Below are 15,394 nucleotides of genomic sequence, written 5' to 3'. Positions count from 1 at the left end.
AAAACAAGCTGGAGAAGGAAATGGCCAACCACTCCAGGAGCTCTGCCAAGAAAACCCCAATGGGGACACAAAGAGTCAGTCAGACACAACTGAAACAACTAAACAATAAGAACAAAGATAATCTTATGATTGGACCTTAGGAGAGAAATAAATGATAAACAGACAGACCTAAAGAGATATTTACCTAGCTATAGGAGTGACCTGAACAGAGATAATAGCTGAACCCATGGGAACTAATGAGGTCACCAAGAGGGAGAATGTTTAGAAAAAGGGCCCAGGATAGAGCTGTGGGCTAGAGTCATGCATTGGGGTGGGATGTGGATGATCCTATAAAGAGGGTGAGAAAGCATTGTTCTGTGAGGCAAAAAGACAACAAACAGGGAACACATGGGAAGACCCAACAGGATATAATGGGGATATGAAATCAGGGGCCACAAAAGAAGTAAAAAATTATGGGGTTCACCAAAGCCTTGTACACTTCCGTGGCAGAAGGTGCAAAGGCCAGCTTTGGTGAACAGCAGAAAGACTCCCTGAGACTTGGCAGTGAGACCATTGGTGTCCTGTCTCTTCTCCACCAGCCAGCCAAAGATCATGGGTCTTCTAAGGATGAGGGCAAACTCCTATTCAGATCCACTGATTGGTTTCCCATGTCCAATGTCATCAACTTTTGTTGTGGTTCAGTCATTTTCAGTCATGTCTGACTCTCTGTGAACCCATTTGGGTTTTTTTTGGCAAAGATGCTGGAGAAGTTTACCATTTCCTTCTCCAGCTCATTTTACATATGAGAAAACTGAGGCAAGCAGGGTTAAGCTACTTGCCCAAGGTTACAGAGCTAGCAAGTGCCTAGAGTCAGATTTGAATTCAGGTCTTCCTGCCTCCAGGTCTGGTGTCATATCCACTGCATCACCTCACTGCCCTATGTCTTCTGTAGGAAGGCATTATTGACTTAGGGGAATCTCCAGAATTACAATCATGGAACATGGAAATTTCAAGAAGAGGGCAAGAAGAAGGACTTGTGTCCACAGCAGTGACAACATGTCTCATATGATCCTTGTGGGTCTCAGAAAATACCCCAGAACCAGAGAGATTTTCTTGACTAGTTTGTAAGTGGAAAGTGCTTATTTCTCTTCCACACCCATTTCTTTGAAGATCAGAAATAACATGGTGGCAGCAGCCAGATGGTAGTTAATATAACATTAATAAAACAAAAACAGCTGGCCTCTAGTAAGGAATCATACAAATTTCTTTTGGGTCAAGCCACAATGGTTTTCCAGAACTTCCCATTTGTGTAGAACAACTACACAACTCATAATGGGGAAAAACTATTCTCTTAAATGTATTTTCTGCTATCATTTGGGACTCCTACAGTTATCTAGAGGGTGGAGAAGAGGTATCAGTCATCTCTCACAGCACTTCCAGTCATTTGGTATTGTCCCAATCTGTAGTACTGTATCTTAAGACTTTTTAGAGTGAAGAGGAAAAGAATCTATAATTGTATCAGTGTGGGGAATTTCCAGAGTAGAAATCCTCTATACCAATAACTATGTCTATATGATATATGACTATGAATATATGACAATGGCTGTGACCTACTCACTCAGCTAGTTAGTGTCATAGCAGAAATTTGAACCCAGATCCCCTGACACCAAAGCCAATATCCTTTTTGCTACACCACAACATGATTATCAAGGATACATGTGACCAAAATCAGATGGGTTGGTCTTATAATAAGAACACAAAACAGATGAGTAGTCCAAAGATAATAAAATAGCCAGGGGAAAGTATAAGGTGTATTGGACTGTTCCTCTATGGAGGATCTTTGGAAGGATATGGAGAAAAATTCCATAGGATGGGAAGGAGTGGTGAAGTTGTTGAGATCTGCACAAGTGGAAAAAGTGGTTGCCCAACACCCTAAGAATCTAAGCAAAAGAAGAATCTTTTGGATTCTTTGGGATCCAAATTTGAAATTTGCTTGGAAAAACACACTCACCCCCAAGAGCCAAGTCTCTGACAAGTGCATCTAAACAGACCCAGTGCAAAGCGAACCAAGATGGCTCATCAAGAAGGAGAAGGGGCTGGATAAAGCCATGCTCAGCCCAACCTACTCTCAGACGTCTTTCTATTTACTTAGTTATTCTTGCTAGTCAGGTGCTGACCTCCATGGATTACAATTTCTGTCAGTCTCTCTAAATTTGGCCACTGGTTGCCCCACCTTCATTGCTACTCTGTCTTCAAGCCATAGTGGTTGGATGTAGAAGCTTTCATAATCATTTCCACATTTCAGGAAATCCAGAGGGACAATAAGTCACACTTTGAAACTGTTCCCACTCATGGTTACTCAGTATAAAGAGATATTGTGGTTTCTTTTTCCCACCAATAGGGATTATGCCTCAGACTCTAAGACACGTAGTTATTCTCCTAATTGGTTTTTTCTCCCTCTTGCAATTAGCCTATTTAAGGACCTTTCCTAATCACTGTGCTCACTCTGTGTTTCCACTCTGCCATTATAATTCAGTTAAGAACCTCATGAATTCCAAAACTGGAAACAACCACCTCATGACTTCTGTCAGATTCTCCGCATCTTGTCTTCCCAGGTTAAACGGGTGGGGTCTTTTCAAAACATCAACTCGTGAGTAGAAAGACTTGACATCTCCATTCTGGGTCATGCATGGTACATTCTGGGTGTTAGGTAGGTGTGTTAATGGTGGTCCACACCTGTGATTTCAAGACCACATGCATTTATTAAGCACCTACTATGTCCCAGGTAGTGTGGTAAGCACTTTGGATACAGGGAAAGCAAAAAGAGTTCCTTCCCTCAAGGAGTTCCCATGGTAATGGGAAATTCAACATGAAAGTAACTAGATAGGTGCAAGATACCTACAGAGTAAATCAGAGGGAAATTTCACTGGGGTGAAGAACTTCTAGTGTGGAGATTCTTTCCATTGATGTAGACCTGCAAAGAACCTGCAGCTTAAGGACTTCGGCTTTACTTGGGGCCCCATTACAGCACTGTTCCTACTAGATTGAAGGTTCCATTTCTCTTTCCATGACAGTAGACTAGCAGACAGATAGGATGCTAGGAGGGGCAAGCGACTAGTGACAATTCAGTACTCTACTGATAACGCTGTTTGACAAGTAAGACCAAGCTTTGGCTGCTAAACTAAGCAATAACAACAGAGATTCTATAAGGGGAATGTGAGGAAGGAAGGGTGCTCCAGAAATGGAGGACCACCTGTGCAGTCATGGAGGCAGGAGATGGAATATGTGAACTGGAATCCTCTGGCTAATTTCTGTCAGCCAATAAGCATTTATTAAACTCCTACTGTGTTCTAAGCACAGAGGCTCTGTGCTAAGTGGAGGATTAATTTGCCTGGAATGGAGTGTGGACCAAGGTCAGTAAAATGAAATAACTTGGAAAGTTAGAGCAGACAGAGCCTGATTGCAGAAGGCCTCAAAAACCAGATCCTATTTCTGCAATCTTTATTTCTTTTAATACATCGCAGGGCTTGGAACTTCACTACTGATTCTTCTCTCCTCTCCATGTGTTGGTGGCTTTATCCTGCAGATCCATCCTCTCCAGTCTCATATCTGACTTTGCCCAAGCTAGACCTTCCTCCTCTGATTCATACTGGTTGTGTGATCCTGAGTAAACAGCTCCTCTTCTGAGCCTCAGTTTCCTCATCTATAAAATGGACATTATAATAAGACCACTCACCTGCAAGGTGCTATTCTCATAGCAGGTTAGGCTCAAATGAGATAATATATGCAAAGTTTCACAGTCTTTAAGGTTCTGTGTAAATGTCGGTTGTCAGTATTCCCCCTGTCACCTCCTTAGTTAATACATTTATTTATTACTGCACATCTGGATTCTAACAATACCCTGCAGCCTGTCTCTTCTCCAATCTGTTCGGCACATCTGGCCCATTAATCTTCCTAAACTATTGTTCTGATCGTGTTACTCCCCGCTCAAAGCGCCTTGGCCTTCTAATTTTCATTCATTATCTTCTTTGATAATGACAAATGTCGGGAAAAGAGCAGACTGCATTTGTCCCCATCGAACAGATGGGGAAACCAAGGCTAAGAGGTCTGGGTTACAAAGTGGGTAAACGTCAGAGCCAGTACGGGAACCGGGATCTCCTGACTCATGATTCGGGCCAGGACTCCATGCACCACACGTGTGTGGCCTGGGCACAGACCAATTCTTCAGCTGAGAAGTCACCAAGACAGTTAAACAGCGAACTTCAGCAGCTCCCAGTGGGCTTAGGCATCCCCCGTTCCTCAGGTTCTCCCTCTGCAAGAGGGCATAGACCTCCCTCACGCGTATCCCGCCTTCAAGCCCAGGTCCCACATTCCACCCTCTTTCCCACATTCCCGCCCGCCAATCCCGATCTCTTTCCCCTCCGCAGACCAGGGCCCTGGAGCCCCGCCCCTCAACACAGCTGGGTCTCTCAGGCCAACTCCAGCTGCTGGGCGGGGGCAAAGTTTCCCAGCCCGCCCCAGCACCGCCTTGGCCCGCCCACCACGCCCTGTTGGGTCCCAACAAAAAGCGGTAGTTCGAAGGTCCGGTTTATCTCCAGGCCTTCCCCGCAGAGGAGCGAGGAGCCCAAGGACCTGAGTCTGGGAAGAGAAGTCGAGCCCAAGGGGAGCCCCGGAAGAAGCACTATTTTCTCCTCCTCCTCCTTCTCCTGGACGCTGCTGCTTTGTTTCGGTCTGTCCTCCCCGGCAGGGCCCGAGATCACCTGGACCAAGAAGTGGCCCCGACGCTGCCCACTGCGCTCCCCAGGGACCCTGGATCCGCAGCTGCCCAGCTGGCCCCGGTAACTCCCTGTCCTCCCTCGCGCCCCAGCCCCGACTCTCACTCCTCCTCCTCTTGGGGGAACGATTGTGGCAAGCACGAGATGTTTCTCAGCTTCCCCCAGCCCTTGCTCCCCCCTCACCCTGCCTGGTCTGCATCTGCTTGGAGGCCCCAGGAGGCCAGGGGAAAGTCGGGGAGGCCTGCCGCTGGATTCAGGAAGTCCGTCAGCCTAACAGGTGGCCAGGACTGCTAGAATGTAAGGCGGGAGGCCTGGAACTGTCTGGGGGGAGACTGAACTACTTGCAGGACAAAGGCATGTTGTGTGGACACGCATCTTTAGAGCTGTGCCTCGTGTTAAGCCTCTCAGAGATGTTTACAAGAGATGACCAAATGACAAAAGATTTGGAAAGCGCTTAGCCCAGTGCCTGGCACACAGTAGGTGCCTAATCAATGCTTATTTCGTTCCCCTTCTCCCCTAAAAAAAAAAAAAAGCAACTAATCTGAGGTGGGGATTTAGTTTGGGTACCTCTTCAAACCTTACTCTTCTAGGCGCTTAACCAGCTCTTCTCTACAATCAAGCCAGATTCCGGGTCTTGAGGATTTGGGTGAATGGGCTGCCCCCTCCCTCCCCGCCCCTTTACAGCTGGTTCACTTCTTTGGGCTTCAGCTTCTGCAGCGATAAAATAAGGCTATTTTGACTAGATGAGCTCTGAAGTGACTAACGCTGGCTTTGGAGTCATCTGAAGGATGGACTTGGGATAGTCACTTCCCCTTTCTAGCTGTCAGTTTCCTTGTCTGTAAATTGAGGGATTTGATCAGTTAGTTAATTAACATTTATTAAGCACCTACTTATTATATGCCAGGCACCGTGCTAAACTCTGCAGATACAAAGAAAGGTAAAAAACAAGTCCTTGCCCTCAAGGAGCTCCCACTGTGACAGGGGAGACAACATGCTGACAGGATATGTACAAACAAGCTACAGGCAGATTAAATGGGAGGTGATCATCAGAGGGAGTCAGGGAAATTGAGGGGGTACAGATGATCCGGAGGTGTGTCAGAGGCAGGACTGAGGCAGACCTTTCTGATTCTTCAGGTCGGAACCCCAGACTTGCAAATGATTATACAACGAGGGAAACAGGAATTGGGGAGGGACATAGAACCTCAGAAGACAGTGTAAGTGATCAGAAAAGTAGCCACTTAGTGAGAAGTGCTCCAGCTTTGGAGTCTGGATCCAGATTGGAATCCCTGCTCTCCATGTCCGTGGCACCGGACAAGTCACTTTTCCTCAGCTCCATGGTTTAGAAATGAAGGCATTGGTCTACATTGCTGATCCAGGTTGCTGAGAATGATCTACAGGAAGTTGGAACTTGGGTGCCATTTAGACCCACATTCTCCTTTTAGGAATGGAACCTCGGGCCCAGGGCCCATAGTGGTAGGACTCTCTCCTTTTTGGTGGAGATGAACTCTGTTCCACGGCCCCCCCCCCAAAAAAAAAAGACTCTGAGACCCAGGGGTGAAAAGTTTTTATGAGGTCACAAAGGTGAAAATAGCAAAAAGAGGCTTTGAAATGGAGCCCCTTGACTTCCAATCCAGGGTTCTTCCTGCTGTACCCATACTGCCTTGTGGTCTAAATCTATGATCTTTCAGTTTTTCTTCTTTCCACTACTAAATCTTGTGACTTTTACACCACACGACTGATCTCTCCAGGTCTCATTCCCTCCATCAGATGAGGGCTTGGTCTAACTTTCCTCCAAGGACCCTCCTTCAACCCCAAGTCCTGTGATCTGCCTGGGGCTGGAGCTCCCACCTCACTGTCTCCAATCCAGAACTGGGTTTCCCACAGAAAGTTCCAGGGTTCTTCTGTCTTTAACCCCAGGGTCCTCCTGCCTCTTGAATTCTTAATCAAGTCTCTGTTTGCCACCTACTCTTTGCTTTCAGCTTTATTGTCTCACTCCATCTCCCTGCTTGGACTGACCTTTGGTTTTAGGGAACCATTTTGTTTTTATTCTACACTGCCTTGACCAGTTGAGGGCTATGTTTTGCATCTTTCCTTCTCAGTAAAAATGGACTTGGGTTAACCATCTCTCTTCCAGATCTGACAATAGAAATGTTGGAGCTGGAGGGTGGGAGGATGGCTTTGGGGTGCAGCTGCCCATCTGATATGTTGTCTTTGACTTGCCTTCCAGAGAACTGGAGAAAGCTGTCTGCCAGGAGATCCTAGGTCTAAGGGTACCCAGTCACCCCCCCCCCCCCATCCCATTTTACAGAGGAAAAAACTGAGAAACAGCCTAAGATCACATGGTCACAAGGCTGGGAATGGAAGCCATACCCTCTAGCCTAACTTCAGCACTTCCTTCCTGTGGCATCCCATGACAGCACACTATCCATCATATAATATCCAAATATACATAAGGTTTTATGGTCTGCAAAGTGTTTTCTTCAAAACACTGATAGCATGTCTGTCTCTGCTGAGAGTTATAGTGATGATGGCTCTAGAGGTGAGAGATTCAGTTGGCATCTGCCAAATGAGAGCAATGAGAATTTCTCTACCATCTCCCCAGGTTGGTGTAAGGAAGGAGTCTTATAGTAGGATATAGTAGGATTATTATTATAGGGTCATAGATTTAGAGCTGAGGGACTGGTGGACCTCTGAGTCCAAGCCCTGCATTTTATGGTTGAAGAATGGTGGCTCAGAGGTCACATAACCAGTCAGTCCCTGTCAGAGGTCGGATCTGAATCCAGAGCTTCCAGCACCAGGCCAGCTTTCTTGTTTCCCTCTCACACTCAGAAAATGATTCATAAATGGAACTGCTATTATAAACAGTAAAAGTGAGGCAGCAGACAGTAGTAGAAAAGCACAGTATCGATCAAAAGATAGGAAGTTAGTATAGATGTTAAGCCTGAGTTCAAATCCCAGATGTTCACTTCTTTGACCTTGGATGTGTCATACCCCACATTTCTCCTTGAGTTAAAACAAAAGGCAAACAGTAGAAATTGGATCTGATAATGAAATGATTTTTTTTCAACCCCTCCTCATTTTACAAATGAAGGAACAGAGAGGTGATGTTATAGTTCAATGTCACGCAGCTAGTGAATGTTCCAGTGGGATTCAAGCTCTTGCCTTATCTTGTCTATCCCACTGTCAGTGCTTCCCTTCCCCCTCTTCCCTCTTGTGTTGGGTGGGGCAGGGCATGAAGTTTTCCATAAAGGTTTCTTGAAGTAACTGAAAGTGGTCTCTCAGGAATGGAAAGGACAGTTAGGGATACTTATACTTGTTCCAAGGCCCGCGATATGGGGACCAAAAAAAAAAAGGGTGCCTCATTTTTCAAAATCCTGAGAGACAAAGTTGTGTGAGGTAAGAGGCTTCAGGCAATTGAGAGATCAGACTTTCCTGTTGAGGAGAAAATTTCCTTTGCAGGATGAGGAAATCCCCTTTGCCTCTTCACCCCCCCCCCCCCATTGTAATTTCTTGTAATGGTTTTGAGCTGTGCTTGCAACACTTTCTTTTTAAGAATAGAAAGGAATGTCTTGCCCTTTTTCCCTTCTCACCCAAGTAGAGAAACTGAAGCATGCAGACAGGAAGTTGGTTGACCAGTCAGTGGCAAAATGGGCTGGAACTCAGAGCTCCCACTATTTGTTTTTTCACAAGTCTTGGGATTACATTGATGGTGGGAACTCCCTGTAGCTGGGCAGATTGGCACTTGCACCATAACTGCTAGTTCTACATGACCCGGGGCATGGGGAAGTTAAATGATTTGCCAGCATGCATCACAGGCTGGACTCAAACCCAGGTCCTCCTGATTCCAAGCATACTGCACCACTTCAACCTCCACCCCCAACCCCACTGCCATACACTAAATAGTAGTATCTCCCAAGGAATCACAGTCTTAGGATAGCAGGAGGTTATCTTTTGTACTTGCATGGGAATTTTCTCAACGATGTATCCGACAAAGGATATTCAATAGCCTCTTCCACTTTGGACAACTCTGATTTTTAGGAACTTTCTCCTTATGTCACATCTAAATATGCTTTTCTGCCCCTTCCCCCCTTGGTTCCCAGTTCTTCCCTCCTTGTGTGCCAAGTAACCCAAGGCTGATCCTCCTACCTGACAGCCTTTCAGATGCCAAGGGACACTTTCTCTCTGAGGCTTTTTTTCTCCAGGATAAACATGCCCAGGTCCTTCAGCTGAGCCTCCCAGGTCATGGATGCCAATCCATCATGGTTGCTGTCTTCTAGGTTGGCTCCATTTTGTCAAAGCCCCTTCTAAGATGTGGTACTCAGAAGCTGGAGGGATGGACTGCAAATATAGTAGCCAATGGTTTTCCACTAGATTTTGTGCTCTCTTGCTCTTCCTCCTTCCTTCTCTCCCTTCCTCCCTCCTTTTCTTCCTCTCTCCCTCCTGTAATCTCAGTCAGAATGTGCCTTCTTCTCTCCTGGGATGATAACTCATAAGAGCTGACTACTTCCACCATATGTGACTGGGAAAAGGCAGTGGTACATTAGGGAGAAATAAGAGTTCAATTCAGAGGAGAAATGGTGATCAGGAAAGATATTTTTCTTTAATGCCTCAGCTCGATCTCTGGCCTCCATCCAGCTCGAGAGATTTTGACAACTTCTCTGATGCCAAGGTAGGAGGGAAATACTGTGCAGTGTGAGATGCTGCAGCCCAGGAGGGAAACTCTCCAGGTGAGACTGACAAGATGTTGGGCAGCTCTCCATTCCTTGTTTGTTGATGTTCTTCCAGGTGAGGCCTCGGGATGTTTGCCAAGGCCACCAGGAATTTTCTCAAAGACACTGACCCAGGAGGGGACTTGATTCCAGTGTCGAGCCTCAATGACTCAGACAGGTTACAGCTTCTGAGCCTGGTGGTGAAGAAAAAGAAGTTCTGGTTTTGGCAGAGACCCAAGTACCAGTTTTTATCAGCCACCATCAATGACATCCTGAGCAAAGATCAGTTTGTGAACCCAGGTAAGGCACCTGTGGGCACCCCAGCTGCTCTCTGGGTCCAAGGCCTCCGATGCAGATATGGGGACTTTCCTAGAGGGGAGGGTGAGGTCCAGAGGGAAGAGAAAGGCCAATCAGCATCCTCTCAGTCATCCAGGAAGCCTTTAGAAAGGATGGCAGCAACAACCCCCAAAAAAGACCTCCTGTCCTCCGTTCCCTGTGCTGGGCCTGAGATTGAGAAGAGGCATGTCTTTTCTTATCCAGGGAGACGTGTGCTTTTCATTTCTTAATGAAGCAAGAGCAACCACATCACCTGAGATGGGGATCTTATAATGCTGGGAGACAAGTGTGTATGTGTGTGTGTGTATGCATGCTCATACGTGTGCATAGACAGACATATACACATGCACATGTATATACGCAATACACATTATAAACATGACACATAAGCATATGTATAGAACACGCATATTCATGTGTGTGCATGCCTGTAAATATACCTATACATCTATGCATATACCTTTTTTCCTTCTTTTGCGACTTCCCCTAGAGCAGACCTCTTTGGGTTGTGTCTGGTGAAGCCAGTGGCCCCTTCTCAGAATTACGTTTTTAAGTGTAAGTCAGTGTAGGATTACAAAGGAAATAAATTCTATTGAGATACGGGCATTAATATATGTGTTATATATTAATAACATGTATTAATATATGCATGCATATTTACATATACACGTATGTATGTGTAAATCTATAGATATACAGATACACATACATTAAATGTTCATGGCCCCCAGGTTAAGAACCCCTGATTTTGGTACTGGCCCCATTTATCTCTGACTTGAAAACACCATGGTCCCTACTGTGGAAGGAAGACTGGACTTTTAGGGGTCATCTAAGCACAAGCTTACTTCCTGTCCTTTTGGGCTCAGGGACAGAAGGGGAATGGGAAGGAGGCAGTATGGTGCCACACTAGTCAGGGCTAGGCCTGAACACAAGGTTTCGAATCTGGCTCTGCCTCTTCTGGGGTTCCCTTGGCCCAGGGGACAATGAGGACAGCTCAGACATTGGACCAGGCCTCTTCTTTGCCTTGGCTGATTGCTGCTTATTCCTTGGATCCAAGGATGTGTGGACACTCTACAGAACATAAATAGGACCTTGTTCTCTGCCCCTGTGGGTCTCCCATGCAGTAGATCAGCCCACCAATACAAACTTCATGCAGACGTGTCTCATGTTTTAAGCCTGGGGCTGCATCTGTTCCTTACTTATGCTTGAAAGGCCTGAAGTGAATGCTGGGGAGAGGTGCCATTGGAAATAACCTCCTTTTGTCCACTAAGGGAGTTTTCTCAGGTGAGGTGAGAGGAGAGAAGAGAGGAGTCTTGGGGGAACAGAGAGCTCATGGGGAGGCTACTTTAAGTACATGGAATGAGGCAAGAAGCAAACACAGACTCTAGAACAGGAGAACAAGACCTTGGAGGCTTGAGTGTGGCAGTGAGGAGTAATGGATTTGGAAATGGAGCCCCTGGCTTTGTAGACTGACTCACTCACAAGCTACTTGACCTCAGAGGCCCATTTTACAGAGAAGGGAACTGAAGCCTAGAGAGGTAAAGTCAGGCAGTCATTTACCATTACTATTGTACCAGGCACAAGGAAAGACCATCTCTGCTCCTGAGGAGCTAGCTCGGATCTCTGGTGGGGGAGACAACATGCAAACAATTGATTCTGAGGCTAGCTCTCATTCCACTGGATCATCCTACCCTTCCTTGGTTTTTTATAGTGCAATAACAGTCACAGGATCAAAAAGTTAGAGTTGGGAGGGACCTTAGGGGTCATCTGGTCTAATCCCATCATTTTACAGAAAAGAAAACAGAGACCTCAGAGGGAGGAGGTGATTTGCCCAAGGTTATATAGCTACTAAGTGGCCAAGTTTGGAGTTAAACCCAAGTCCTTTGGTTATATGGACAGCTAGGTGATTCAGCAGATAGAGCATTGGGCCTGGAGTTAGGAGGACCTGAGTTCAAATCTGTCCTCAGACACTTCCTAGCTGTGTGACCCTGAGCAAGTCAATTCACCCTGTTTGCCTCTGTTTCCTCATCTGTAAAATGAGCTGGAGAAGGAAATGGCAGACCCCTCCCGTATTCCTGCCAAGAAAACCCCAGGTAAGGTCAGGAAGAGTCAGTCATGACTGAACAACAATAACCATCTTTGGTGAAAGAACACCTTTTACAATAAATCCTAGACTGCCTCAAGTCCTCCCCAAGTGACTTTGCCCCAGAGCATTTTCAGCTGCTAATTCACATCTGATCAAATCTGATAACCCTGAGATACCAAAGATCCTCCTTCTGAGACTGAGAGAAATGGACAGGACCTGGAGAGCTTCTGAGAGCTGCCACAGGGAAGTGAGGAGGAGAGAGCTTGGAGAGGAGTTTGCTAGTGAACAAGGCCCCACGGCCCAGGGCTGGAAGCCTGGGAGATGGCATGACCCAGGATGAGGGGCCAGGCAGTGAGTGGTGAGGCCTCAGCAGGACTTTATCACTTTATCACATAGATTAGTGGAGATAAGGGATTCCCTGCCTGGGCAGAGGTCAGAGAGATAAAAATCTGCAAAGGTATTTGTCAGTATTGAGGTGTTTGTGAAGGCATTATCACCCAGGAAGAGTCAGTGCTGAACAGAGCTGATGGGAATCATGAAATCTTGCTGACTGCAAATTAATTTTCTGTCCTCTCAACTGGGCCCTCCCTGCAGCCAGATTCATTCTTTCCTAATTGACTCCTTATCCTCTTATCTCCATGGTAACTGTCCCAAACTCTTGTCTCTCCTTTGGTCTCTGTAGTCACCCCTCACTCACCTTCTCAGCTGAGAAACTGGCCTCGTACATGACTGAGAAAACTGGACCCTTTGCTGAGAGCTCCCCGTTCTCCTGTCCTCTCCCTCCCATGTCAGCCAGGTGCCTTCCACCATTATCTCCCTCCCCCATCTCACAAGTAAAGGTGGCCCCTTCTCTTGCCAAGGCAGATCCCTCCTTGTGCATCCTGTATTCTATGTATCTCCTGTCTCTTCATGAGATTGTCCTCACTGTCATATCTTCATTCTCTCCCCACACTCCTTCTCTGTTATCTACACAGGTCTTCCCCAACCTCCAAGAAACCTCCCTTGTTCCATCCATCCCCACCAGCTCTTGTCCTATATCTTCTCCCTTTTGTGAGTAAACTCCTTGATAGGGCCATCTACACTAGGTGCTTCTCCTTCTTCTCCCTCTCTTCTTACCTTAATGAGCTTCCAGCCTCATTGTTCTGTCAATACTGCTCTCTCCAAAGTTATGAATGACCTCTTACTGCCAAAACCAGTGACATTTTCTCAATCCTTGTCCTTCTGGACCTCTCTGCAGCCATTGACACTGTCGGTCACACTGGACACTCTCTCCTCTCTAGTGACCCTGCTTTCTCCAGGTTCTCCTCCCACTTATCTGACTACTCCTTCATCCCCTTTGTTGGATTGTTAATCGAGTCATGCCACTAGCTGTGGGTGTCCCTCAAAACTCTGCCCTGGACCTTCTTCCCCTTTTATGTACCTTGGAGATCTCCTTTTATGTAATCTAATTTGGGAATCCCATGGATTTTATGATAATTTCAGTGCTGATGATTCCCAGATCTGTGCATCTAGCCCTACTCTCCCTCCTGACCTCCAGTCCCATATCACCTTTTGTACATCTCCATTAGATTCCTGTAGGAATCTCAAATTCAACGCGTCCAAAATGAACTTCGTATCTGTCCCCCAGGCCTCTCCCTTCTTCCCTTAACATCCAACTGAGGGAATCACCATCTTGCCAGACTCTCAGCCTAGGTGAACTCCTCAGCCCATCCATGTTCAGGCTATTGACTGGTCTCGTGCTCTCCACCTTCACTCAACCTTTCTGCTCACATGGTTGTCAGCCTTGTTCAGGCCCTTATCAAATGATAACAAATGCCTGTATTATTACAATAGCCCCCTAATTGTTTTTTTTTCTTTTCTTTGAATCCCAAGCACTTAACCCTGAAGTAAAGTGGTAGTTGTGTGACCAGAGAGAAGAGGTCAGACAAATGAGGTGTCATGGAGGCAGAGACAAGAACATTTGGTAACTGATTGGATTGAATAGATGAGGAAAGGTGAGGTCGAAGATGATGTCAAGGCTGCCAGCCTGGGAAACTGGAAGGACAGGGAAGTTCCAAAGAGGGTTTGGGGGGAAGTACGAATCCTATTATGGACATGTCTATGAGATAACGACTTTTAAGGGTTCAGTAGGCAGTTGGTTATGTGGCTTCACTTTTGTCTGTGTGCACCAGACACCCAGCCTGGTATTTTACACATGGTACGTCCTTCATCAGTGTTTATTGATTGACTGCTAGAAGAGGATCAGGGGAGTACTGCTAGGCCAAGTGACTAGAATGATAACCCAGCAGCCAGGGGTGGCAGGTGATGCCCCTCCCTTTCTCCTTGATTTTCTACCTAGACCCTCCCAGCCTCCCTCATTGAAGATGATTACCCATTCTGCTGGGCAGGTGTCCAGCCCATCAGGGTAGATGAAGGGAGAAGCAATAAGGCCAGTCCTTAGCACCAAACACCCAGCTAGCAGGTGTTGATATAAATCCCAACCTTTATCTTCAAGACTCTTCCTGCCATTAGAAGGAGGGAATGAGTTTTTAAACAATTTATTCAGCACTTACTGTGTGCCAAGACATGTTTTCCTGAAGCTCTGGCCATCCTTTGTTTCCTGCTAGTTGTGGTCGAATCAGACTTTGTGAAGTATGAGGGGAAATTTGAAGATGTCGTGAAGGGCACCATTGAGACCGCCTTGGGGAGGATCACCCTGAACGTTGGAGGATCCGGCTTGGTGGAGAGCCAATCTTCCTTTGGGAGTCTGCAGAAACAGGAGGTGGACCTGCAGCAGCTCATCAGGGAGGCTGTGGACAAGTGGGTACAGAGGAGACCCCTGGAGTTTGGGTGGGAGTCCCCAGATCTTGTGTCTGAACCTCTGGAATCAGAGGACCTGGGTTCAGGTTCTACCCCTGATGTGCACTACTTGTATACACTTAGAAAAGTTAACTTTCCTGAACCTCGGTTTCCTTTTCTGTCAGTCACACAGGTTGGGCTAGTTGGGTGGTAGCTGAAGTCTCTGCCAGCACCAGGTTTGTAGTTGCCCAAAGGAGATCATTTGGGAGTCATGTGAATAATAAGAGTGTTCCTTTTCACTGTGTTTTCCCTACACTAGACAATCTCAGGGTTGCGACCTCAAAGGCCATCTAGTTCAATCACTATCAGAGTAAAAATTTTCTCTGCTGTGTATCTGAGAAGTGGCCTCTGCTTGAAGACATCCAATGATGGGGAGCTCACTACCTCCCGAGGTCCTCTGTACCACTCTGGGGTTTACCTAGTCCTTAAGAGTGTTTCTTTTCCCAAGTCTCTCTGTAGCTTTCTCCCTGGCTCCTGGGTCTGCCCCCCCCCACCCCCAGGCAAACAGAATGTGTCCGATCCCTCTTCCCCCGACATCTTTGAGGTAGCAGCTCTCATGTCTTCCTTGAGTTATCTTCAGTCTAAATGTCCCAGCTTTCTCTAGCTGATCCTCAAGGCCTTTTTCACCTTGGGTGTCCTCTAGCATTTATACTGACTTTTGGATCTCAAAA

The 15,394-nt window shown here is 46.5% G+C and overlaps 1 protein-coding gene across 1 annotated transcript in view; it reads left to right on the top strand.

Moving 5' to 3' along the window:
* The first annotated feature begins 4,509 nt into the window (after positions 1-4,509).
* Positions 4,510-15,394, top strand: part of GSDME (gasdermin E) — a 44,686-nt gene continuing 33,801 nt past the window's right edge. The window contains exons 1-3 of the mRNA XM_072650952.1: positions 4,510-4,817; positions 9,540-9,763; positions 14,492-14,684. Of these exons, the coding sequence (XP_072507053.1) occupies positions 9,553-9,763; positions 14,492-14,684 (404 nt within the window). The 5' untranslated portion in view covers positions 4,510-4,817; positions 9,540-9,552. The remainder of the gene's footprint in view (positions 4,818-9,539; positions 9,764-14,491; positions 14,685-15,394) is intronic.

This window comes from Notamacropus eugenii, chromosome 3 (genome assembly GCF_028372415.1).
Source record: "Notamacropus eugenii isolate mMacEug1 chromosome 3, mMacEug1.pri_v2, whole genome shotgun sequence".
Classification (NCBI taxonomy): domain Eukaryota; kingdom Metazoa; phylum Chordata; class Mammalia; order Diprotodontia; family Macropodidae; genus Notamacropus; species Notamacropus eugenii.
This window is presented reverse-complemented; position numbering and strand designations above follow the sequence as displayed.